The 23,884-nt window shown below is 55.0% G+C and overlaps 1 protein-coding gene across 1 annotated transcript in view; it reads right to left on the bottom strand.

Annotated features, from left to right (window-relative positions):
* Positions 1–21,485, bottom strand: part of LOC128836061 (voltage-dependent L-type calcium channel subunit alpha-1S-like) — a 36,625-nt gene extending 15,140 nt beyond the window's left edge. Inside the window, exons 1-10 of the mRNA XM_054026082.1 lie at positions 21,450–21,485; positions 15,690–15,842; positions 13,533–13,661; positions 12,746–12,812; positions 12,141–12,231; positions 11,073–11,169; positions 9,460–9,562; positions 2,730–2,831; positions 2,464–2,588; positions 563–691 (exon numbers count right to left, since the gene is read on the bottom strand). Coding sequence (XP_053882057.1) covers positions 563–691; positions 2,464–2,588; positions 2,730–2,831; positions 9,460–9,562; positions 11,073–11,169; positions 12,141–12,231; positions 12,746–12,812; positions 13,533–13,661; positions 15,690–15,842; positions 21,450–21,485 — 1,032 coding nt within the window. The remainder of the gene's footprint in view (positions 1–562; positions 692–2,463; positions 2,589–2,729; positions 2,832–9,459; positions 9,563–11,072; positions 11,170–12,140; positions 12,232–12,745; positions 12,813–13,532; positions 13,662–15,689; positions 15,843–21,449) is intronic.
* Between the last annotated feature and the right edge of the window lie 2,399 nt (positions 21,486–23,884).

The raw sequence follows: 23,884 nt of genomic DNA, 5'->3' as shown, positions 1-23,884 counted from the left end.
GCCCCCTGCACCCCCCCTAACCCAGCCCAGCCCCCCTCCCACACCCTGAACTCCTCATTTCTGGCCCCACCCCAGAGCCTGCACCCCCAGCCAGAGCCCTCACCTCGTCCCGCACCCCAACCCCAATTTTGTGAGCATTCAGGGCCTGCCATACAATTCTATACCCAGATGTGGCCCTCGGGCCAAAAACTTTGCCCACCCTAACGCCTGGGAACAGAGGAGACGGTGACCCAGGACCCACTTAGCCAGTCGGTGACGAGGTTTCCTGTGACTGATACTCTCCTCTGTGATCAGTCAGTGGCATCTCCCGTGCTAGTGGCTTTGTGCCCCCCAGCCAACTCACGTGCTCACACAGAGCTGGGTCCTGCCCAAGCGTTTGGCACCAAGCAGCCATGACAATATGACTATGATCTCGGGCATCATCACCCACCCCTGGCACCTGCTGGCTGGCCCCTACCCTGTCTGCAGCAATCAACTCTCAGTGTGCTAGGCTCCGCATGGGACACAGACGGTGGGGCTGGTATGTGTGGGGTTAGAGGGTGGTACTTCCCACTGTGCTCACCCTGTATATCCCTTCCTCAATCGCTGCCTCCATCATGGCCCTCTCCAGCTCCTCCTCGGCAGTCAGGTCCCCAGAGATCGCTCGGTGTATCTCGGGCGCAGCTTCCTCTTCAATGCTTGTCAGACTGGCCTGGTGGGATGGACAGAGATGGGGAGGTCGCTCACGGGGCTGCTGGTGGCAGGGGAAGCTTTTCCTCACCGGGCAAGAGGAGAGGGAGGCTCAGCAAAGCCCGGTGGCCTGGCAGCTCCAGCTTCCTTCCCCGAACCCTCAGCCCTGGCCCCGCAACTGCCTTCACCAAGCCCAGGCTGCCCTGCCTACTTCCCAAAGGGGGCGCTCTGGTGCCTGCTGGTTCAGCAGCCTCTCCCACGGCGCTAGCTCTGTGCACTGGGTGTGGAGGAAAGGGGGACTTCACACAATGGGGCATCTCTCTAGGGCAGCGGCATCTCTGCCCCTCTTGCAGGGCCATGGGGGCTGGCACATCTCACCTTGCACATGTTGGAATTGGATTTGATACCCAGGGACAGATTTTATATAAATGGAGATATCCTATCTCCTAGAACTGGAAGGGACCTTGAAAGGTCATCGAGTCCAGCCCCCTGCCTTCACTACCAGGACCAAGTACTGATTTTGCCCCAGATCCCTAGGTGGCCCCCTCAAGGATTGAACTCACAACCCTGGGTTTAGCAGGCCAATGCTCAAACCACTGAGCTATCTCTCCCCCCCCCCCAATGATGATCCTACACCACGCAGGGAGGCCATGGGAACCCTGAGACATGGCTGCATTCCAGGTTGGACAAGAGAAATGCCCCCATCTGCCCAGGGGAGGAGTCCTCTGTGCTTGGGACATGCCCCCAGGACCTCTGACGCAGGGAGACTGGACTCCAGTTTGAAACTCTTGCGTGGGGCTGTTCGTTTCATCAGCCAGAAGGGGGGGCAGGGAGCGACACGAGCCTCAGACCTTCCCCTTGTTCCTGCTTCTTTGTCCCCATTTCATGGGTGGAGAAACCGAGGCAGATAGGAGGGAGGTGACTTGCCCATGGCTACACGAGTCAGTGGCAGAGCGGGGAAAGAACCCAGGAGTCCTGCTGCTCACCACCGTGCTTACTCCTCTAGAGCGCGCTACCTCAGTAGAGACTGAGTCTGGGCTCTCGTGGAAGGAGCAGGGCTGCAGGAAGGGTGGTGTGGGGGCACCAGCTCTGAGATTCCATCATGGGAAGCCCTTGAAAGCCCAGAGCTCAGTCAAGGCCCCAGTCCAAAGTGTGTGCAGCAGAGACCAACTGCCAGGCCCCGAGGAGGCAGCCTCCAAGCGCTCCCTTAGGCCGGGCCAGCCTCCTCCATTTCAAGACTGTTCCTCTTAACATGAGGTCCCCCCACTTACACACTGAGACCTGTTTGGGGTCATCCACAGGCTCTCCCATGCAACGTACCCTTTGTGCAGCCCCATTTTCAGTGTTCTAAGGGACGGAGCTTCCACCCACAGACTGTTCCCCTGTCTCCATTTTCCTTTGTTCAGCTCCGTCCCAGTGCTTCCTCTCCGGCCGTCCTCGAGAATTCCTCTGCCAGCCTCGTACCGACACCTTCAAATACTTAGGCCTGCTTCCCACCTTGCCCAGCATATAACAACACCACCACCTAGCTCTTGTGAAGCACTTTTCATGAGGAGATCCCAATGTGCTTTACCACAGAGGTCAATGTTCCTATCCCAATTTTACAGCTGGGGGAACTGAGGCACAGAGAGGGGAAATGACTTGCCCAGCGGTGCTGGTGGCCGAGCCTGGGTCTCTATCCACTAGGCAATTCTGCCCCCTGAGCCCTGCCCTGCCCTTGTGCAGGAGGGACAAGCTGGCTGTTTTATCCAGGCAAGAGGAGCAGCTGGGATCCCCAGACCTGTTTGCACTGACCTGGATAGCAATGGCGTTCTTTTTGGGCCGATACCCATAATACTCCTCCTGGCGCTCCATGAATTTCCTAAAGTGCTCCTGGATGAGGAAGGTCGCGTAGAACTTGCCCACAGTCACCTCATCCTCTGGAGGGGAGAAAGCCAAGTGAGGCCATTAACACTGCCCAGTGGCTATACCCAGCCCCCGTCCGAGCGGTGTGGGGCAGCGGAGGGGGCAGGCAGAGGGTGCTGGGGAGAAATAAGCCAGGGAGCATGGCAAAAATGCACCTCCAATTGGTGGAATGACCTGGTCCAGGAGTTTCATGCTAGTTCTCTTCCAGATCTTCTTGATAATGGCCCTCAGCTCTTCATTGGCCTGCTCAAAGTTACCTGTGGGGAAACAAACCACCGATCCGTTCATTCCGCTCCGAGGGAACACCGCACACAGCCAATGGCTAAAGGGAAAGCCAAGATGCAGTGGGTGAAATCCATCCTGTCAGCGGTCACTCATGTGAAGGCCCATCCGTGTTTTCTAGAGCACTCGGGGTTCCCCTCGCAGCTGTGTCTGTGTTCCCACCACTTGCATTAGGTTCATTTGGGAAAAAAAAAAAAAAAACACTGTCTCTTGTCATCCTGACTTTGTGGCTCTGTCCTGGCATGGTGCCTGAAGAGTGAGAGGCGGCAGGATGGGATGACACACCCTGGCCTTGTTGAAACTGGGACAAGCCTAGAAAAATGGGAGGAGTGAGCCTAGGGAGCGGGCTCACTCAGCATGCTGTGACGGCTATCTTGGGCTGTGAGCTTGGGCTTTAACATGCTAAACAGGGAACAGTCTGGCCTGGCTGTGGATGGGAGACTTTGCTGGCACACCTGGATGCTACAGGAAACAGCTTTGGTAACATGGGAAGTAGTCAGTGCCCTAAGAGAGGGCTGTTAGGGGTCACCATGTGGACGAGGCTATTGGTTTTTGAGATACGAAACTGTTGTCTTGGCCATTTATGGCCATTAAAAATGCAAGGGCACCTTTTTACAAGTGCTGACCCTGATGGCCTTCCCAGCTTCCATCTAGGGTTGCCAACCCTCCCGGATTGGCCGGGAGGCTACTGACGCCAATCCGGGAGATTTTAGGCTACTAAAAGTCTGGCAGCGCAGCGGGGCTAAGGCAGGCTCCCTACCTGCCATGGCTCTGCGCCGTTCCCAAAGGCAGCTGGCAAGTCCCTCTAGCTCCTAGGCAGAGAGGCAGCCAGGGAGGGTCTCTACACGCTTCCCCCCACCCTGAGTGCCGACTCTGCAGCTCCCATTGGCTGGGAATTGCAGCCAATGGGAGCTGCGGGGGAGGTGCCTGAAGGCAGGGGCAGCACGCGGAGCAGTCTAGGAGCCGGACATGCTGGGTACTTCCGGGAGTGGCCCAAGGTAAGTGCCGCCCGACTGGAGCCTGCATGCCAACCCCCTGCCCCAGCCCTGGGCCCCCTCCCAAACCCAAACTCCCTTCCAGAGCCCGCACCCCCTTCTGCACCCCAACCTCAGCCCGCAGCCCCCTTCCACACTCTGAACCCCTCAGCCCCAGCCCAAAGCCTGCACCACCTCCCACACCCAAACCCTCTGCCCCAGCCCAGTGAAAGTGAGTAAGGGTGGAAGAGAGCGAGCAACGGAGGAAGGGGGTATGGAGTGAGAGGGAGGCACCTCAAAGAAGGGGCGGGGCCTCAGGAAGAGGCGGGGCAAGGGTGTTTGGATTTGTGGGATTAGACAGTTGGCAACCCTACTTCCATCTCAATCCCACCTCCCAAATTTCCCTCTGCCATTTAAAATAGATGGAATTGCGGTTCACCTTCCTGTCTTTACCTGCTGGGTGGTGTCGCTACCTGCGCTCCGATGGCTTCTGTATCCCACCCAGAGAAGGAGAGGTTACTCACCTTGTGCAGTAACTGGAGGTCTTCGAGAGGTGTGTCCCTATAGGTGTTCCACTTCAGGTGCGCATGTGCCCCATGCGCCTCTGACTGGAGATTTTTGGTAGCTGTTCCCATTCGGCCCATGCATGCCCTCCCAGCAGCCTCCTACCCTGTGCCGGGGATAAACATGGCTGCGCAAGTGAACTGCCCTCAGTTCCTTCTCGACCCTGAAGTCCCGTGAGACAGAACTCCAAAGCAGAGGGGAAGGAGAGTGGGTAGTGGAGCACGCATAACACCACACATCTTGAAGACCTCCAGCTACTGCACAAGGTGAGTAACCGCTCCTTCTTCTACAAGGAGTGTCCCAATGGGTGCTCCACTGCAGTAGCCCCTGAAGGAGGAGGGAACTGTGGAGCTGCCTCTGACCTAGAGGCGTGTACCAGGGCGCAGCGTTCGGGAAAAGTGTGCACCGAGGCCTCGGTCGTCACTCTGCAAATTTCAGCAATGGCTGCATTTTGAAGAGTGCCCTGGAGGCAGGCTGGAGACTGGGCTATTCTTCTCGAGGGGGCCGACCGTTAGCAGCCTGGGAACAAGCATGAATGGAACTGGAAACCCACTTTGAGAGTCTCTGGGGGGAGACTGTGGATCCTTTGGATCTGTCCGCAACTGAGATGAACTGTCTGGGAGACTGTCTGAATGGCTTGGTTCTGTCCAAAGAGAAGCTAACGCCCCTCTAACATCCAAGCTGTGGAGGGCAGCTTCCTCTCTAGTCTGGCGTGGGTCTGGGGGAAACACAGGAAGGCGGATAACTTGGTTAATGAGCGAATCAGAGGATATTTTAGGTATGAACTTGGGATGTGGGCCTAACAAAACCTTATCCTTGAAAAAAACAGGGAAGGGGGGCAGGAAATCAGCCATCAATGCTCCTAATTCCCCAGTGCTCCTAATTCCCCAATGCTCCTAATTCCCCAATGCTGCCTCTAAGAATGCCACTTTCGTAGGTAAGTGCACCAGAGAGCACTTAGTGAGCAGCTCAAAGGGAGATTTCATGAGACAGTTCAAATCCCATACGGGAGCAGGCTCTGCGGGAAAAGGTTAACCAATTCCTTGATGAATTTTGCTGTCGTGGGATGAGCAAAGCCTGAATGAATCCCTGCACAGGGGAACGGAAGGCTGTCGTAGCTGATGAATGAACTCTGACGGAACTCACAGAAAGAGCTGAATACTTTAAATCCAATAGATAACCAAAAACAGGGGAGAGGGAAGAAGGAACAAGGTCCATTTTTGAAGGTATTTCTAGTAGAGATCTTTCTGATGTTTTTAATAGGACCTGTTGGATCTCTGTCGAATGGGAAACCTCTATCCCCAAAAACCACTGAGGAACCAAGCTTGGAGTCAGCAGATGGCCAGGTTGGGATGGAGAGTCCGACTGGAGTCCTGGGATAGCACACAGGACATGGCTGGAAGCTGCAATGCTGAACAGGAAGTGAAGTGAGTCACGGAAGGGTACCAGACCTGCCTCAACTCAGCTGGTGCAACTAGACTGACTCTGGCTTTGTCTCGTTTGATCTTGTTCAACACCCTCTGAATCAATGGTGTCAGAGATGTATAGAGTAGGCCCAAGGAATGAGAAAGGTGTCTCCCAACGACGGATGGCCCAATCCTCTTCTCAAGCAGAATTTCTTGCACTTTCTGTTGGCGGTAATTGCAAAGATGTCTGCTTCTGTAAACCCCAGGTCAGGAATCTCTGTTTGAGGATCTGAAGGTCCAGTTCCCACTCATAATCGTGGGAGAAATGTCTGCTCAGATCATTGGCCATGGTGCTCTGCATGCCCGGAAGGTAAGCGGCTGTGAGGACGTGACTGGCTTGACACCAATTCCACAGCTTTATTGCTTCAGCACAAAGAGAAGGGGATCTCGCCCCTCCCTGAGATTTACGTGGAACATGCAGGTTACATTGTCTGTCATGACCTTCATGGATTGGCCCTTGCTTAAGGGAGGCAAGTGGATACAGGCATTCCTGACTGCTCCTAATTCTAGGAGGTTGATGTGCAGGAGAGACTCTTGAGACAACCATTTGCCTTGGACTGTGTGTCCCATTAGCTGCACTCCCCATCCCACAAGTGAGGCATCCAAAGTTATGGCGATGGTAGGAGGCGGCTGGGCGATAGGAACTCCTGCACGGACTTTGGACAGGTCCTTCACTTGAGCGAGTGTAGCACATGATGAGGGCCAGACACCAGATTGTCTAGACTGTTTGTTTGTTCGGGTGATAGACTATTCTGAGCCAACCCTGGAAGCAGCAAGATGTAACCTGGCATGTTGTGTTATGAAAGTACAAGCTGCCATATGAGCCAGCAGTTGGAGGCAATTTCTTGCTCTTGTCAGGGGGTTATTTGATCTTGGCAATAAGACTCATCAGTATCAGAAATCTGTCGGAAGGAAGGTAAGCTCTGGATGTTCGGGCATTCAGAGATGCTCCTGTGAAGTTTATCTGTTGAACTGGAGTCAAAGTGGACATTACAGATGGCTTCTGTATTGCAGAGAAGACTTTGACATACAATGGTCCTTGAACAGCCAGTTGTCGTGGTAGGAAAGATGATTATTCCCCATCTGTGCACAGCTACTATTGCCAGGACTTTGGAGAAAACACTTGGGGCAGATATGCTTTGTTCTGTCTGCTACCTCCTTAACTATTTAAAATACACCTGTTCTAGTTAATACATTTATTTCTGGTTTACAATAGAACCCAGTCAATGTGATTTCTAACTGGGGGGGGGGGGAAGATGTGCACACCCTCCTCCACACTGAGAGAAGAGGCGAATCTCATATAATTTCGGGTCTGTACTCCAAGGGAGGGTGGACATCTGGGTGCTGTGGCAAGCTCCTTAAGCTGAGCCTTCCCAGAGTGAATCTCTGTCTCTCTGTGCAGGTGGGTGTGGCCCTGCCTGTGTGCTGGGCTGGAAAAGACGGGGGAGCCGAGCCCAGCAAGACCAGATAAAGGGGGGCCCGGGCTGGCAGAATGGTCTGACTCAGTGAAATCCCAGCACAGCAGGTGACATCCCAGGGGGTCCAGCCCGTCACAAAGGTATCAGGAGAGATGCTGCTATGGTGGTACCTAGAGGATCCCCGCACAGATAGCTGAGAATCTGAAGTGGAGTCCTCAGCACAGTCCAGAGGAGGAGCAGACATTGGAGGCGAGGATGGTTCTCCACCTGGGACAGGTGGTACAGGAGAACCCGGGGGTACCGGAGGAAAGTAAGGTCTCAGAGGCCCTGCAGATTTCACTACCGATAGCCATGTGGTACCCATTCTGGCTCATCAGACTCCAGCAAGTCTTTGGAGAATCTAAACTTCTGTGGTACTGGGTGAACCTGGACTGGATGGGGCTCTGACGCGACCAGTGTCAGTACTGAGGGTGCGGATTGTTCTGGTGGCATCTGTCTAGTCAATAGCGCTGATACTGAAGATGCTGAGCTCGGAGGAAGTCTGTTTATGCTACAGACTTTTTAGAGGCAGAGCATTTAGGGTAATTTCTGTAGCAGGATGGAGCCTCAGCGGTGCCCTTCCCGGTGTCAGGACCGGGGCAGCCCAGCCTACTAGTTGGAGCCAGAGCAAGGAGGGACTGGGAACCAGAACCAAGGATCAGAGCTTTAGTCTGGACCCAAGGGGCAGAACCGGAGTCAGGAAGAAGGAGTCAGAGTCCAGAGCCAGAGTAAACTGGGTTTAAACAGGAATCAGGCTGGGGCAGGGCTGGGAGTGGGCAGAACAAGGCTGGAGCAAGATAGGCCTGGGGTGACTGCAGCTGTGGGTGAAGCATTGAGCAGCCAGTGACCTGCTGCTGGGCTTACAAGCACACTGGCTGGTTCCCTTCAGCCAGTCAGGTGGTCCTGCTGCAGCCCATCTGGGCTTGCTATGCCTGGAGACTAGCTAGTCCCAGGCTCAGCTGCAGGCCCTCATTCCTGACACCTGGGACAGGAGGTCTCTGAAACGGTCGATCTTGATGGTGACTGAGGGTCGTTTGAAGTGGGCCGTCCAGGAGGAGAGCCGGAACTCCGCTTGGGAATTTGAGCAGTGCGCTCTGTCTTCCTACCCGCAAAGTCCTAGGCGAGCGGGGTACGGCGATTGGGGGGCACTGTGCTCACTTGGCTGCGGCTGTACAGGGGGTCTCTTGGGCCTGGACCCTGAGCTGGTTGGATGGCGAGCTCCATCATGAGGATCCTAAGCTGAATCTCCAGGAGTTTTTAGATCTGCTTTGAAAAGCTGAGCAGATCTTGGAGTTGGCTGGAATTGAAGGTGTGTCCCAGACAGTGGATACACTGGGAATGTCCGTCGCTGACCAGGGTCGATTCCCAGCGGGAAAGGCAGTGCTTGCATCCAGGAATCCCGGCACACCAGGTTGATGACAATCCCCAAGGCAAACCCCTCAGGAAGGGGGAGGAGGAAAAAAGGGGCTATTAAGCAGAACCTCCTCAAATTAACCGAAGAGGGACAATTATAAAATAAAGGAGAGAGACAAGTAAACTAAACTAAACCTTGAACTAGGAACTCGAGGCTAAGCTAGAGCAAAGCGGAAGAGGGCAAGCTTGATGCTCTGTCTCAGGCCAGCGGGTAGTTGAGAAGGAATCGAGGGCAATTTGCCTGGGCAGCTCTATATACCCTCAGTACGGAGCCCGGGGATGTCTGGAGTGCATGCATGGGACGAACAGGCACTGCTAGTGAACATCTCCAATCAAAGGTGCTTGGGGTGGAGCACCGCCAGGGACACTCCTCAGAGAAGAAGGCAGCATTCTGTGGATGGGTGAAAGGATCCCTACACAACCCTCACCTACCTCACATGGGTGTTGTGAGGCTAAATTACAAGGGGCCAAGTTCCCAGCAGGTGTAAACAGGCGACTCTCCTTTGAAGTCAAGTCATGCTGATTTGCAGCAGCAAAGGATCTGGCCCTCGGTCTCAGATGAAATGCACCAGGGTAGCCGATATTACTCACATCTCACGCTGATGGCTGGGGAGGGACCCCTGCATGGGTGGGGCTAGGGAAGCATTCTGGAGGCAGTCTCTATAGATGCACCAGCCAGCGCTATGCTGGCAGGGCAGGGCACCAAAGCAGACAGAGCGTGTCCCTCACCTTCCGTCTTGATCTTGAGGGCAGTCCGCACCAGAGCGAAGAGAGTGGCATTGAAGGTGACGGTGCCATCGCTGTTCAGAGGCATGTTCATGCACACCAGGCGCTACACAACAAACGACAACTGCGTTCACCCCCAGCCCGGAGCACATTTCCCACGCACAGGGCCGGCAGCAGACCCCGGCAGGACCACTCAGGCCAGGCCTAAGGAAGATGTTGCGTCGTGACAATGGCAGCACAGTCTGAGAGCTAGGGAACCAGAGAGACCCTCCTGGTCCATCTGTGTCCAGCAGCCCCCTTAGAAAGAGTACCCTTTATATTCATGACAACGGAGATCCATCTCTATTGCACGGCACTTGTGCAAAGGACGCTCTCCAGAGCACAGCTCATAGGGTGACCAGATGTCCCGATTTTATAGGGACAGTCCTGATTTTTGGGTCTTTTTCTTATATAGGCTCCTATTACCCCCCACCCCCGTCCCGATTTTTCACGTTTGCTGTCTGGTCACCCTAACAGCTCACCAGTCAGCAAAGACAGACCACGGAGGCATAGGCTGCATGGGAACAGTCAGGTTAAAGGTTATAACTCTCAGACAGGTTGGTTTATTCGGCAGGCTGCATATGGCAGGTGTGGCCTCACCAGGGGAGATGTCGAAGGTGAGGGAATTGGGAAGACATAGAATCATAGAATATCAGGGTTGGAAGGGACCTCAGGAGGCCATCTAGTCCCACCCCCTGCTCAAAGCAGGACCAAGACATCCTTCTATCAGGGATGGGATCAGTGAAATCCATTCAACCACAAAGGCAGCGGGGTGCACTAGAGGATCCACTAGAGAGCCCGTCCAACCCAAAGGATTCTGGGATAAGACTGCATGGCCTTTTGATAACATGCCATTTCATCCAGTGCTCCAAAATCCACAGCTGGTTTAAAATGGCAAAACTGCCTTGAACTCTGACCCAGGAACTGGGTGGCTTTGTTAACGCTTTGATGGCACGAGTCAGAAATGTCTCCCATGCTCTGTGGAGAATGAGCGGGTGCAGGAAGAAGTGCCGCCCACTCTCCCTGCTCCCTCTGCAGCCCCCGGCTTTTGGAGAGCTGCCCCCTGCGGACAATGGGACACGTTCCCCGCTGAGGAGTTTGGACTCCCACCATAAGAGCTTTCATGCAGCTACAATGGGACCCACCGAAGCTGAAGAAGGGCCTGGTCCCCAACCCCAAACCTGAACATGGGGACACTAGAGCTGAGCCATGAAGCTTGGACCCATCTCTAGCTGAGATTTGTGTCTGACCAAGAGCTTCAGGGTCTTCTCAGAGGTGGGGACCTCTGCCTTGTATTGGACTGACTGTACCATGGAGGATTATAATTCAGGAAACCTGAAGTGTGTCCACCCGTTTAAATTGTCTTGCTCCCCCCAAAAGCTTCCTTCTCCATTAAACACTTGATATCAGATCACGAGGATACACAAAACCAACCCTGGATTTCTCCCCAGCCCCTTTCGGTGGGAGCTGGGGAACCCAGAGGCTGCAGGGTGTGCTGGAGGGAGGGGGCCGGGACTGGGATAGAGCCGTTCAGCATGTCAATCATGGAACCTTTCCCTTTGCAAAGGGGTAGTTACCTTGCAAGCCACACGGTGCGGACAGAACTTCCCAAAGCCCAGGGGAGGCTGGATGCATCTCAGCAGGGTCACCACATCCAGATGTTTGATTCTTCCCCTGAAGGAATCAAGAGAAAGCTGTGCTTTACCCATCTGCTCCAGTGGTAGAATTGCAAACCCTGGCTGGGGGTGGGGAGTTAATTGGCTTGTGATGCCGAAATATCTTTGAGGCTCTGGATCGTAGCCCCGCAGCACAAGCTCCATGTTCAGCTCTGGAGGTGCTGGGTCCAGCTCCTGGGGATGGTCAGGATGACAGTGCCAGGATGGTTACACCTCATTGTTGCTTCCGTGTAGGGGGACCCAGGCCCTTGTGTTGCACCGCCATGGACTGGTGCATTGTGATCCAGTGCAACCTCATGGCACACATGAGGGGCCCTTTAATGACCCGTGGGAGTGAGGGACTAGCCCTGGGGTCTTCGCTTCTCGGGGAAGTCAGGCTGGCTTCCCCCAGCAGTGGCTCTGCATTACAAATGCCCCCAAGCTGGCTGTACCGGTGTGACGAACTGGGCCTGTTCTCACTGTGGTCTGTGAATGCTGACAGGGGAGTGTGGCTGGAATAGTCTGCATTGGAGGATGGGAGACAGCCCGAGGGCGCATACCTGAGTGTGTAACACGAGAACCCAGGAAGGGGTTGAAGGCCAGGCGACTCCTTAGCCCGGGAAACTGAACAAAGGCTGTGGGAGGGGTCGCTGAAGCCAGAGTGTGGGAAGCAGGCTGGAGAGATGGCTGGGAGGCAGAGATGGCTCTGACCTCCCAAGGGGGGCTGGGCTGGGATGCCTTGGGACCCCAAGATGGACCTAACTGAGGGGGTCCCTGTTGTCTGTGCCTGCAAGACCTGTCTTGGACTGTATTCCTGTCATCCAAATAAACCTTCTGCTTTACTGGCTGGCTGAGAGTCGCAGTGAATCGCAGGAAGCCGGGGGTGCAGGGCCCTGAGTTCCCCAATACTCCGTGACAACCGGGCACCCCCAGGGGATGGAATGGGAAGGGATGCGGTGGGATGAGGAAGGGGTGGGGGCCTACACAGACCTGAAGAGCAGCAGGATGGCTTGTGGGAAGGTCTGGAAGTTGTTGTTCCGGTTGATTTGGGTTCCATCCACCAGGGCGATTTTCCCAAACATGTGTGAATGACATGCTCAGGTCCCAGCTGCCCTGCAGAGGAACGCCCTGCCATAGGCATTCGTCGCTACCCTCCACCCCACGTGCTCCCGCTCCTGGCCTCACCACTGCTCCCGCTGGCTCCTTTCCAGCCAATAGCCTGGCACCACAGGGAAAGGGCTGGCCTGGCAGGATGACCTTGTGGACTGGGCACAGCGCTGGGAGTCAGAGGCCCAAGATGTGTTCCCAGCTTTGCGACTGACTTGCTGTGTGAAGCCGTAGGAGTTTGACAGCTCTGTGCCTCAGTTTCCCCATCAGTGGAATGGGGATAATAACATGGTCTCCCCCTGGCAGGGAGGCTGCTGGGGCTTGATTCACTAGTGACTACAGAGCACTCTGAGACCCCCCCTGGTGGAAAGACAGTGGGGTTGTATCTGTCGTGCGGCAGGAGTGCCCGAGGGGTGACCCCTGCTCCCTGGATCCTGGCTCTCCCACGCCCTGCCAGCTGGGGCCCCAGCGCTGTCCCCACCTCCTTACCTGCATCCCGATCACAGCGTAGATGAAGAACAGCATCACGATCAGCAACGCCACGTAGGGCAGGGCCTGTGAGACAAAAGGTCCAGGGCTCATGTGGGAGTGGAGCTGAGAGGGAGCAGCCTATCCCCGCTGTGGATCCCGCCTGCTTTAGGAGTAGGAGTTCTCCGGGCTGGAGCTACCAAGCTCTGGTGCCAGCCAGGGGTCCAGCGGGGCAGCTGGCCAGAGAGTGAGGCTGTCTGCTACTGGCTGGGGCTGGAAGCTGCCACTAAAAACACCAGTTCTCCAGCATTCCTGCTGCTGTCACTCACTCCACAGCCTGCACAGGGAGCTCCCTGCCCCTGCAGCTGGGACAAGCACTGGGGCAGGGGGGGGCGGGGGAGGGAGAAAGGGACATGCACAATCTCAGCACAAACAGGTGCCTACTACTGAGGTGCTGGAGAGCACCCTCAGCGCCCCTCCAGTCCTGGAAGTTCCTGTCCAAGGGAGCTGGCGATCTTACTGATCTGGTCTGAGGAATATGGGGCCAACTGAGGCTCTGAGACATGCTGACACCAGTATGAATGAGCATCTGGGAAGCCCTTCTTGGCTCCTCCTGAACTCCTAGATGCTTGGATAACATACATGTCAAGTGCGTGCCAGCTAGTGACCAGTCCATATCGAGGTTAACAGCCTGCTGCTGCTACTGGCTAATGGAGCTCTTGAGCAGTAGAGGCCTGTGCTTTGGGGCTGAAGGTCCCATCTTCAAAGCCAGTTGCCCAGCCACACTGGGAATTGGTCCATACGCACCTGGAAGGACTTGATGAAGGTCCAGAGCAGGGTCCTGACTCCTTCCCCCCGGTTCAACAGCTTCACCAACCGCATCACCCGGAAAAGTCGGAAGAAGGTGATGGAGATGCGGGTACTGTCTGCAGAATCCTGCAGGCAAAGCACGCCCCTTAGCTGCTCAGTGGGAACAAAAGTCCCAGGGAGGGGAGGGAGGGAGCAGGCCCAGGAGACCTGCTGAGCTCTTCGGGGCTGCTCGGCCACAGGGAGGAGCCACTGCTGTGCGGAACTGGTGGCATTTCCCCCACCGTTCACCACTACAGCCCAGGGATCTCTCGGATCTGCAGCCCGGCTCAGGGCTCTCCTGCAGTTGGGTGTTGTGTGTTAGAGTAAGCCCACTCGCTGGGCCGGCTCAGGGGAGCTGCATGCTGTAGTGAGGGTGGAGGAGTGCTACCAAGTCAGTACATGCCAGCGAGGATGATCCAGAAGAGAGCCTCCCTCCCCCATGCTCAGCTCCACCGGCAAGGGTTACATGATGGAATCCGGTCCCTCCTGCTTCACCTGGGGCTGTGGTTGCCACCACACTGGGCCCGAGAGCAAGTCTACGGCAGGGTGCAAAGGGTTTGAGCTGGCTGGGCATGTCTGGTTTGGGGTCATAGAGCGGGGCTGACCAGGGTGGGGTGGGAGGAAGGGAAGGAAGGAAAAGGATAGGTTAGGGTGGGGGAGACCTTCGAAAGATGATATTGCTGCCCCAGGTCCCCGCGAGTCCCTCCCTGTCTGGAGGGAAGTGGGGATCGGAGCCCTCCCAAGGGGGAGGTGCAGCAAAGGAGGCTATCAGGAGAGAAAAGCTCTTGGCAAGAGTGGGAACTCTCCGCTCCACAACAAGGGCCACAGACACACAACTGACAGCACGACACCCGCTCGAGTAGCCAAACGCTGCTCGGCGGGTGCATCCCTGGGCATGGGACGTGCAGTAATAACACCTCCTAGCTCTTCGCGTCAGCAGATCTCAAAGCAATTCACAGATCCCAGTCTTTGCACCCACTGGGCGGTAAGGCAGGGCTAGGTTCTAACGGGGATCTGAGGCCCAGCGTGACTTCCCCAGGGAGCCTGGGGCAGGGAATTGAACCTGGACCTTCCTTCTCCTTAGCTAGAGCCCTAACCCCATCTTTCCTGTAGCTCACTCACTGCCTTCCCCACCAGGAGCCCCAGGTGTCTGTGTCGGATCAAAGGCTCCCAATAACTTTTGGAACAAGCTGAGCAAACACTCCATAGTGACAGGTTTCAGAGTAGCAGCCGTGTTAGTCTGTATCCGCAAAAAGAACAGGAGTACTTGTGGTACCTTAGAGACTAACAAATTTATTAGAGCATAAGCTTTCGTGGACTACAGCCCACTTCTTCGGATGCATATAGAGTGAAACATATATTGAGGAGATATATACACACACATACAGAGAGCATGAACAGGTGGGAGTTGTCTTACCAACTCTGAGAGGCCAATTAAGTAAGAGAAAAAAACTTTTGAAGTGATAATCAAGCTAGCTCAGTACAGACAGTTTGATAAGAAGTGTGAGAGTACTTACAAGGGGAGATAGATTCAATGTTTGTAATGGCTCAACCATTCCCAGTCCTTATTCAATCCTGAGTTGATTGTATCTAGTTTGCATATCAATTCCAGCTCAGCAGTCTCTCCTTGGAGTCTGTTTTTGAAGTTTTTCTGTTGTAATATAGCCACCCGCAGGTCTGTCACTGAATGACCAGACAGGTTAAAGTGTTCTCCCACTGGTTTTTGAGTATTTTGATTCCTGATGTCAGATTTGTGTCCATTAATTCTTAATTAATTGGCCTCTCAGAGTTATTCTTCTTTTTGCGGATACAGACTAACACGGCTGTTACTCTGAAACTCGTCTGGGGGTGGTTGATTTCACAAGAGAGGGGGCTTCCCACAGACTCTCCAACTCCCTCACTGTGACAAAGTGGGACTGTTCTTAATGTTTCCTCTGAATACTGTAGGGGTGCCTCAGCTTCCCCTATGCTTTGAAATCTAGGCCCTTTCCCTGCCTGTCCTAGATAGGCACCTTCCTGCAAAGGCTGGGAAGAGATGAGGGGAAAAGTCTCTTTCAGGGAAAGGTTGTTTCCTCTCTAATGGACAGAGGATGACAGAGCTCAGGTGTCACTTACTATGACAATCTCCATGGGGATGGGCACCCGGATCTTCTTCATGTATTTCATGTTGAGCTCTTTCACAATAATAAGGAGCACAGTGCTGATCAGGGCGAAGATCAAGGAGGCCACGTTGGTCTTGGGGAGATTTTTGCAAATATCAATAAATGTCTAGAGGTGGGAGAAGGGACAGCCGTCAGCAAAATGTTGAGAAGGGCTACTTGGAATTCCAGTGGGCAAAGCAGCGAACACCCCCCCCAGCCCACTCTGGCCTCTCCATGGACATCTCTGAGCCACAGGTGCTGGAACTAGGGGTGCTGGAGGTGCTGCTGCACCCTCTGGCTTGAAGTGATTTCCATCATATCCAGGGTTTACAGTTTGGTTCAATGGCTCTCAGCCATTCCGTTCCAGCCCCCCTGCTCTGAGCATATGAAACAGGCACTGGGGAATGAAACAAGCACCAGAAATCCCAAGACAGCCTGCTTCTGTGTCTGGCTACTTCAGTTACACAGCCAAACTTCCAGGTGCATAGGACCCGCGGAAGTCAATGGAAAGGACTATGGATCGGCCCCAGAGAGGGGCGGGGCCATCTCCTCAAGTTCACGTAAAGCACATCTCCACTGACTTGCGTCAAGGCAGAGGGAAGTTTGTGTGGTAGCCGGACACTACAAAATGTAAAGGACATTTTTGCCTGGCTTGCTTCCAGCAGGGCCCTTTTGCTCAGATTGCTACAGACAACAGGGGGCAAATCCCCCTTTTCAGGCCACAGTATTTGCTTATACAACGTGACCTGAGTTAGGATTATGCAAACCTGCAGCACTCGCTTTGTTTATGCCATGCCAAGGCAAGAGGCTGAAACTTTCAGAGCAGAAACCACTGCTGCGGCCAGTCAGAGGAAGCTGCCTCTCACTTTTGTGGGGGAAGAGGGAGGGAATGGGGTGTGCTACATTCATATTACTTTTGTTGTTATAGTGGGTGTAGGATTAACGACATTATAGTATGTGGACTGAAATTACATGGAGGACAGACGACTGGAGCGAGTTCCTGCCCAACCTTATATATTGCAGTATGTCATGCCACAGACGCAACTAACTTGGGGCACTTAAAAATGAGTTAATGTGACTAAATACAATAAATACTTTAATGTAATCGATACACCTCATTATGCCAGCTTTACTTAATTGTATCATCTTATAGTACAGGGCATTTACTTCTGCTGTCTGTACTCGGCTAGCTTGATTATCACTTCAAAAGTTTTTTTTCTCTTAATTAATTGGCCTCTCAGAGTTGGTAAGACAACTCCCACCTGTTTATGCTCTCTGTATGTGTGTATATATATCTCCTCATTATATGTTCCATTCTATATGCATCCGAAGAAGTGGGCTGTAGTCCACGAAAGCTTATGCTCTAATAAATTTGTTAGTCTCTAAGGTGCCACAAGTACTCCTGTTCTTCTTTTCACCCCCAGACGGTGCGAGCTGCTCCAGATCGGGGGAAGGGGCCAGCTGTGAATTTGGAGCCAGATCCTGGTTTGGATCTGAATCCACCGGCGCTGCGGAGCGTTCAGATGTGGGGAGCTAGCTCCCGCCCGTGCCAGATCACAAAGTGCCACTTCAGCCAGCCGCCTGCCAGGCTCTGGCAGCGCCCTGTGTGGAGCTGCAGCTGGGCCCTCCAGAGCCGAGCTGCTGCTGCTCCTCTCTGCTGGCCAGCCGGCCGCAACTCCTCAGCACCTGCCCGCTCAGCCCCACCTCAGTGCTCCTGCCTCCCCAATCTCCTCCCTGGCGCTGCACCTCACCCCCTGCACCTGGCATGTCAATACCCAGAGGGCCGGGAGCCAAGCGTCCCGGGAGCCATCTGTAAGGTGCTGATTCCCTCCTGTGCTGGGCTTCAGCTAATCCACAAGCCAGGAACTGGCCTTGTGTCTCCCAGAGCAGGTATATCAGTCTCACAGCAGCAGCTCAGTCCGCTCAACATCACTCCAGGGCCAGGAACTCGCTCCTGCCTGACATAGGCAACAGGCTGAGCCTGCTCCAGCCCTGTTCCTAGTCCTACTCCAGCCCTGGTCTCGTCCAGCCTTGCTCCACCCATGCTCTGCCCCGCCCCCTGAGTCCAGCTCCAACCACTAGGCCTGACCACCTCCATCACCTTTGCTGACACCATCACTTCCATAGGAAATGGCACTGAGGTTGCCGGGGGAACAGGAATTCTCAGGGTGCCAGGAGCCATTGTTCTATTTACCAGGACAGTCCGATGCCAGGACAGTGCCCCTGAGCACTGGAGAGGACTAGGGCTGCATTAGGACACCGGAAGTGCAGCTGCTGGAGAGTCAGCAGAACCGCCCGGAGACAGCCACGCTTGCCTCCCAGCCCGGGAAGCCCAGAGACCCAGAGCGTAGACGTCTCTCAGAGCATCTCTGCCAGCAGGAGACATTGGGTGAGGAATAGAGCCGTCCCGCCTTCGGGCAGGAGCCATTCAGGAGACCCAGCGTGGGGGGAATCGGGCTGTGTGTGTACAATGTCTAGCACTGCAGGGCCGTGATCCGGGACTGAGCCCTCTGGGCACTGCCGAAATACAAAGGAGAACAGCAGGGCTGGAGGATTTTCAGGCTCCGTGTGAGGAGGGCTGGTTGGGTTGAGCCAGCAGTGAGTCCCCAGTAACACAGAGCTGCGCTAGTGATGGAAGATCTATTTTGTCTTCCCTACTTAGCACAGTTCAAAACTTAGCACTGACCAGCTGCAAGGATCCTGGCGGGCCCTGGTATGGTTGTAGCAGCAGACTCAATGTTTGGGAAAAGCGAGATATGTGCAATAGGCAATGTAGTTCCATCTGGGCACCAGCCAGCTCCTGTGCCCCAGAGAGCTCTCACAGCTCACACTGAACCAGGGACAAAGGGGGCAGGAGGTTGGAAGAGAAGGTGCCAGCCTGGGACCCAGGAGACCCATAGTCAATTCCCAGCTCTGCCACAGATGCTCTGTGTGGCCTCAGGCAAATCCCTTATTCCCTCTGTGCTGCAGTTCCCTGTCTGTTCAGTGGAGGTAGCAGCCAGGCCCTGCCCTGCAGGGGGAGGTTAGAATAAATGCAATCGAGGTTGGACAGTGCTCTGATGCCACGAGGATGAGGGCCAGGATGGTGCCTAAGACAGACCAAAAGCAAGGGGGAGCTACAGAACTGGTGGTGAGAGGGGTTTGGCCTTTGACACTCTGCTCTGGTTGACTGGGCTGTCAGACCCCAGCCAGCCACTGGCATTGCCAGACCTCCCTGATCTATGGTGCTGCTGCTCTCCCTGCTTCTAGGAGTCACTGCCTCCCCCTGGGCCGAGACTCCCGCAGCAATCATCTCCTGGGGCTGCCATGGCACTGAGCGGCTAGCAAGGCCTGAGACTCAGTTGGGCAGGGGGGTGCTATGAAAGCAGTTTCTGTGTTGTTGCCACGGTGGGAGGGGAAGCAGAGATGGGGCCATTTTACATCCTACGGCCAAGGCGCCCAGCAGCTTGGGCAAGGACAAAGAGCCGCCCGCGTGGGCTGGGAGCTGGGGGAGGGGAGCGTTCGGGAACCCCTGTTCTGCGCTGTCACAAGGAGGAGGAACCGGGATGGAACTGATTCTCCCACTCGGGGATCTGGAGACCCCGCCCCCCGGCTCCAGCTGTATGGACGCGGGGAGGGGCTCTGGCCTGGGGTCTGCAGTAGCTGGGACTAGATGAGCCCAGCGGTCCCTTCCGGCCTAAAGTCTGTGACTGTGGGGAGCGGAAGGTCCCTCCCATGACCCCGGTGGGGAAGGAGAGGCTCTAAAGCCCCGGCCAGGCCAGAACTAGTCTGGGCTGGGGCAGCCCATGGCTGGGCAGTCACACATTGACTGGCTTGTGACTCGCCTGCCCATTGTGACACGCCCCCTGCTGGCTGGCACAGCCTCATCCCCTCACTGCCAGGCTTGGCTCTGGCAGAGCGAGAGCTGGCACGTGCCGCTGGGAAAGCTGAGCCAGCCATTTCAGCTCCGCCACCGGCAGCAGAAAGTGGGTGGCCCATATACACGCCAGCTTCTGCCCACTCCTGACTCCAGGTAGGAGAATCTTCTATTGCCCGCCTCTGCTTTTCCATTGCATCGCCAGCCACACCGAGGTTGGATGAGAAGGTACCAGCCTCCCTGCCGCTCTCCTGCCTTCTGCTCCTGCCCCTTCACGGGTGTATCTGAGCAACTCCTGCTGCTCACGAGCCCGCCCCACCTCCCCCACCCCGCTGGCCTCGCCCACCTGCGAACTGCCACGGCCCCAATATTCCTTGGGGAAGGGATCAGGGTCATTTCATTGGGCAGGAAGAATCCTGAGTGGTTGGATCCAGCCTGTCTGCTGTGCAGCTTGTGAACCGGGAGAAGGAGAGGTGGGAGTGACCCAGAGGAGGCCGTTTGGCCTGTGGGATGGGCTGCTGGCCTGGGAGTTCAGACACCTGGGTTCTAATCCTGGGTGACTTTGAGCACATCCCTTCCCTTGTTTCCTTGCTGGCTGCCTTGGCTAGTTAGAGTCTGAGCCCTCCAGCCCAGCGATTGTCTGCAGCACCTGGTGCAACAGGGCCCTGAACTCAGCTGGCATCTGTAGGTGCTGGTGGGACAGAAATAACTGGGCTGGCCCTGATGCTGAACAGGGCCATCGCCTCTCGTCACTCACAAGCAATGCCTTGTCCTGGCTTCTTGTAGGATGGCTGAGGAGGGCAGCCCAGAGCCCAGGCTCGCCTGGGAGGAGACAAAACCTCCCCCAGGGAAGAGTCGGCAGAGGAGGGTATGGCAGCAGCAGCAGTGTGCGCGCCATCCCGGTGAGTGGGCGCCTTCTGGGTGGGCGGAGGGGGCTGCAAAAATGGCTGGGGCCATGGCCCTGCATTGGGGTGGGGCTTGGCCCCTGTGGGGGTTGGGGGGCAAAACTAGGGTGTCATTGTGGGGAGAGGACTCCATAGACCTTGTACTGCTCTGGGTTGCCACGAGATGGAGAGACAGGAAAACCCAGGCAGGGGGGAATGGCCCCTCCTGCTGGCAGCAGCTGCAGCCACTAAAGCAGATTGGGGTATAGCGGCAGAAGCATCAGGTGGAGACTGACTGACTCGCCCACCCCGATCTGTCACGCTGCAGGGTCGGAGGATGTTTTCCACCAGTCGAAGGGGATGCTTGGTGCACGGTGGGTTGTTAAAGCCTAGGATTGCAGGGCGCCGGCCAGAGCGTAAGATGCTCCCTGATGTTGCAGCCCCATCTGTTGGCTCCTTTGTCGCATGTCGCAGCACAGGGCATTTGGGGGGAGTGTTGACGATGGGAGCCCAGTGCCTGCCCAGGTTACACCCAGTGGCTCTGGCTGGCTGTTGGTGGCAGGAGAGGCAGTGAGAACAAGCAGAACGGGCAGGCCCTGGGTCCCCATATCCCATGCAGACTGGGCAGCAGTTCCCTCTCCTGCTGCAAGGACCAGACCGATTCACTCCCAGTCCCTCTGCCCCCTCCAGCAATGGGCCAGAGAGTGGGGACACCCCTCATGGCCTGACATCGTCCCTCCTTCCAGGTGTGGCGCTCCCCAAATCCCCAGACTGAGCCTGCATGCTGGGCGGGGAAGTGGGGTGGCCGCTGGGAACCAGGGCTCCGACTGGGTCTTTACTGGGCTGGGCAGCAAAGAGGTGGGGAAGCCAGGGATCGCTGTGCCAGACCCTGCCGTGCATCGGGGCTGCTCCCCTGCTGGGGCGGGAGTGGGGGCAAGGGTTTTCTCTAAGATCTCTGTCACCCAGACTGCAGCTTGGCAGACCCAGGTATTACCACTGCTCTGTCTTTGATCAGATTCACGATGGCCATGTAGCACCGCCTGCTTTAAGGGGCCAAACTGGAAGGAGAGAGAGGCCCTGGAATGCATAGACTCCTTTCTGAAGGGCAATGACCAGGTACCAAGAGCCCTCCTCTGACCTGTCAGCTAGTGCCCTGTCCACATGCACATCTGCCCTTCTCCAGATGATGCATGGATTCTAAGGCCAGACGGAACCACTGTGACCTCCTGTATAACACAGGCCAGGGACCTGCCCCCAAATAATTCCTGTTTAAACTACAGCATTTTAAAAAGTCCCATCTTGAGTTACAAAAGGTCACCCACCATGCCCCTTGCTCAGTTGTTCCAATGGTCTATTACTTTCTCTGTTAAAAACGTACATTTCCAGTCTGAATTTGTCTAGCTTCAATTTCCAGCCCCTTGTGGACTTGTGCCCACTGGATTTGGTCAGTCCCTAGTGTGATGGGTTGCCCCCCTTTGAGGTGCCACCTGCTGTACCGGGCTACCACCGAGCCCACCTGTTCTGCCAGCCTGGGCCCCCTTTACCTCGTCTTGCTGGGCTAGGCTCACAAGCCTCTTCCAGCCATACACTCAGGCAGGGCCACGCCCAGCTGCAGAAAGACACAGACACTGAGATCAGCTCTGGGAAGACTCAGGTGAAAGGGCTTGTCCCAGTACTCTGGTGCCCACCTCCTTTGGAGTACAGACCCAAAGGTTTTATGAAATTCGCCCCCTCCCTCCATGTGGAGAGAGGTATGCACAACTCTTTGCCCCTCCCCCCAGTTACTAATTGCACAAACTGGGTTATGGTATAAACAAGCAATAAGATTATTAACTACAAGAGGTAGCTTGTAAGTGGTTATAAGAGATAGCTAACGGTACAAAGCAGATTGCATTAGTAAATAAACACAACACACAAACTAAGCTTTCCACACTGGATAGATAGGCTCTACATGAGCAAATTCTCACCCTGAGTGATAAACAGGTGGGCAGATTCTTAAGGCACAAGCTGCCTTGGCTTTGCAGCTTGGATTTCCCAGGTTTTCTTACACAGGCTAGGAATCTCTCTCCAGCCTGGCACCATCACTTCTCATAGTTCAATCTTTGTCCCTCAGGTGTTTCCAGGTGTCTTATTGCAGGGAGCGTGAGGTCCCCCCTGATGTCATTGTTCCCCTTTTATCTCCTCTTCCCACCCGCTGGAAAACTCTTTTGCTGTGACCTGGGTCCAACAGTTCCCATTGTGTAGCGTTCTCTCGGAGAGGTTTCTATTGTGGACAGTTCCTGGGGTAACCCTGCTGCTTATGTGCATTTCCTCAATAAGCCATTGTTTGGCGTTTTTACTGTTGTACCTGAAAGGCTGTTTTGAACCTCACAACGTGTTTCAGGAACACAGACGTAGCTGAACTTCATAATTTCACATACAACGATAGCACATACAATCCAATGAGACATTAATGTCTAGCAGATAAAGACTTTTAGAATGATACCTTACAATACGTACTTTGTACAAAACATATCCTAATGACATGACAGTGGCGAATATTGGGGTGTCAGGGTGTCCCACCCAGCTGTTCCTCCCACTCTGTCAAGCCCCCAGTAACACTGTCTGGCTGCCTACCCCCCATGTTGCAGTTCCTCTTTGGACACCTACCCCGTGAGAGCTGCTCCCTCTCTAGTCCGGTTTCACACAGAGCTGCCCTGCCCTCCCCAGATAGTCACTCCTGTTACCAGATGAATGGCCTTCTGCCACTCGGCATATCAAAGCCTGAGCAGCACTGGGGGGAAGCTTTCTAACATCTCTCCCACTGGCAGCTCCTTTCCACGCTAACCTTCCTGTTTGTGTCTAATCTCTGCGGGGCGTAGGACGAGGCCCAGAAAATGAATTTTTTGAATTCCATCCTGAACCTCGTCATAGACATCGTGGCATGGAGCCCAGAAATAGATATGGACCGCAAAGCCCTGCTAGTGGAGAAGATAGCGGTGAGTAAAACACACACTGGGGCTGTGTTACCTGGCGGGTTTAGTGATTGGCCTGGAGATCTCTGCAGATTTGTCTAACTTGAGCTGCCAATCATTGGATCGTGTTAGACGTTTGTCTGTTAGACTGAAGAGCCCATTATCAAATATTTGCTCCCCGTGTAGGTACTTACAGACTGTCATCAAGTCACCCTGTAACCTTCCCTTCGTTCAGCTGAACTAATTGAGCTCCTTGAGTCTCTCACTGTCAGGCATGTTTCCCAATCCTCCAATCACTCTTGTGGCTCTTCTCTGACCCCTCTCCAATTTATCAACATTCTCCTTGAATTGTGGGCACCGGACCTGGACACAGGATCCCAGCAGCGGTCGCACCAGTGCCAAATACAGAGGGAAAATAACCTCTCTAACAACTGGAGTTTGCCCTGTTTCTACATCCCAGGATGGCATTAGCCCT

The sequence above is a fragment of the Malaclemys terrapin genome, chromosome 4 (genome assembly GCF_027887155.1).
Source record: "Malaclemys terrapin pileata isolate rMalTer1 chromosome 4, rMalTer1.hap1, whole genome shotgun sequence".
NCBI classification, from domain to species: Eukaryota; Metazoa; Chordata; order Testudines; family Emydidae; genus Malaclemys; species Malaclemys terrapin.
The sequence above is the reverse complement of the archived record's forward strand: the minus strand, read 5'-3'. Positions and strand labels throughout refer to the sequence as shown.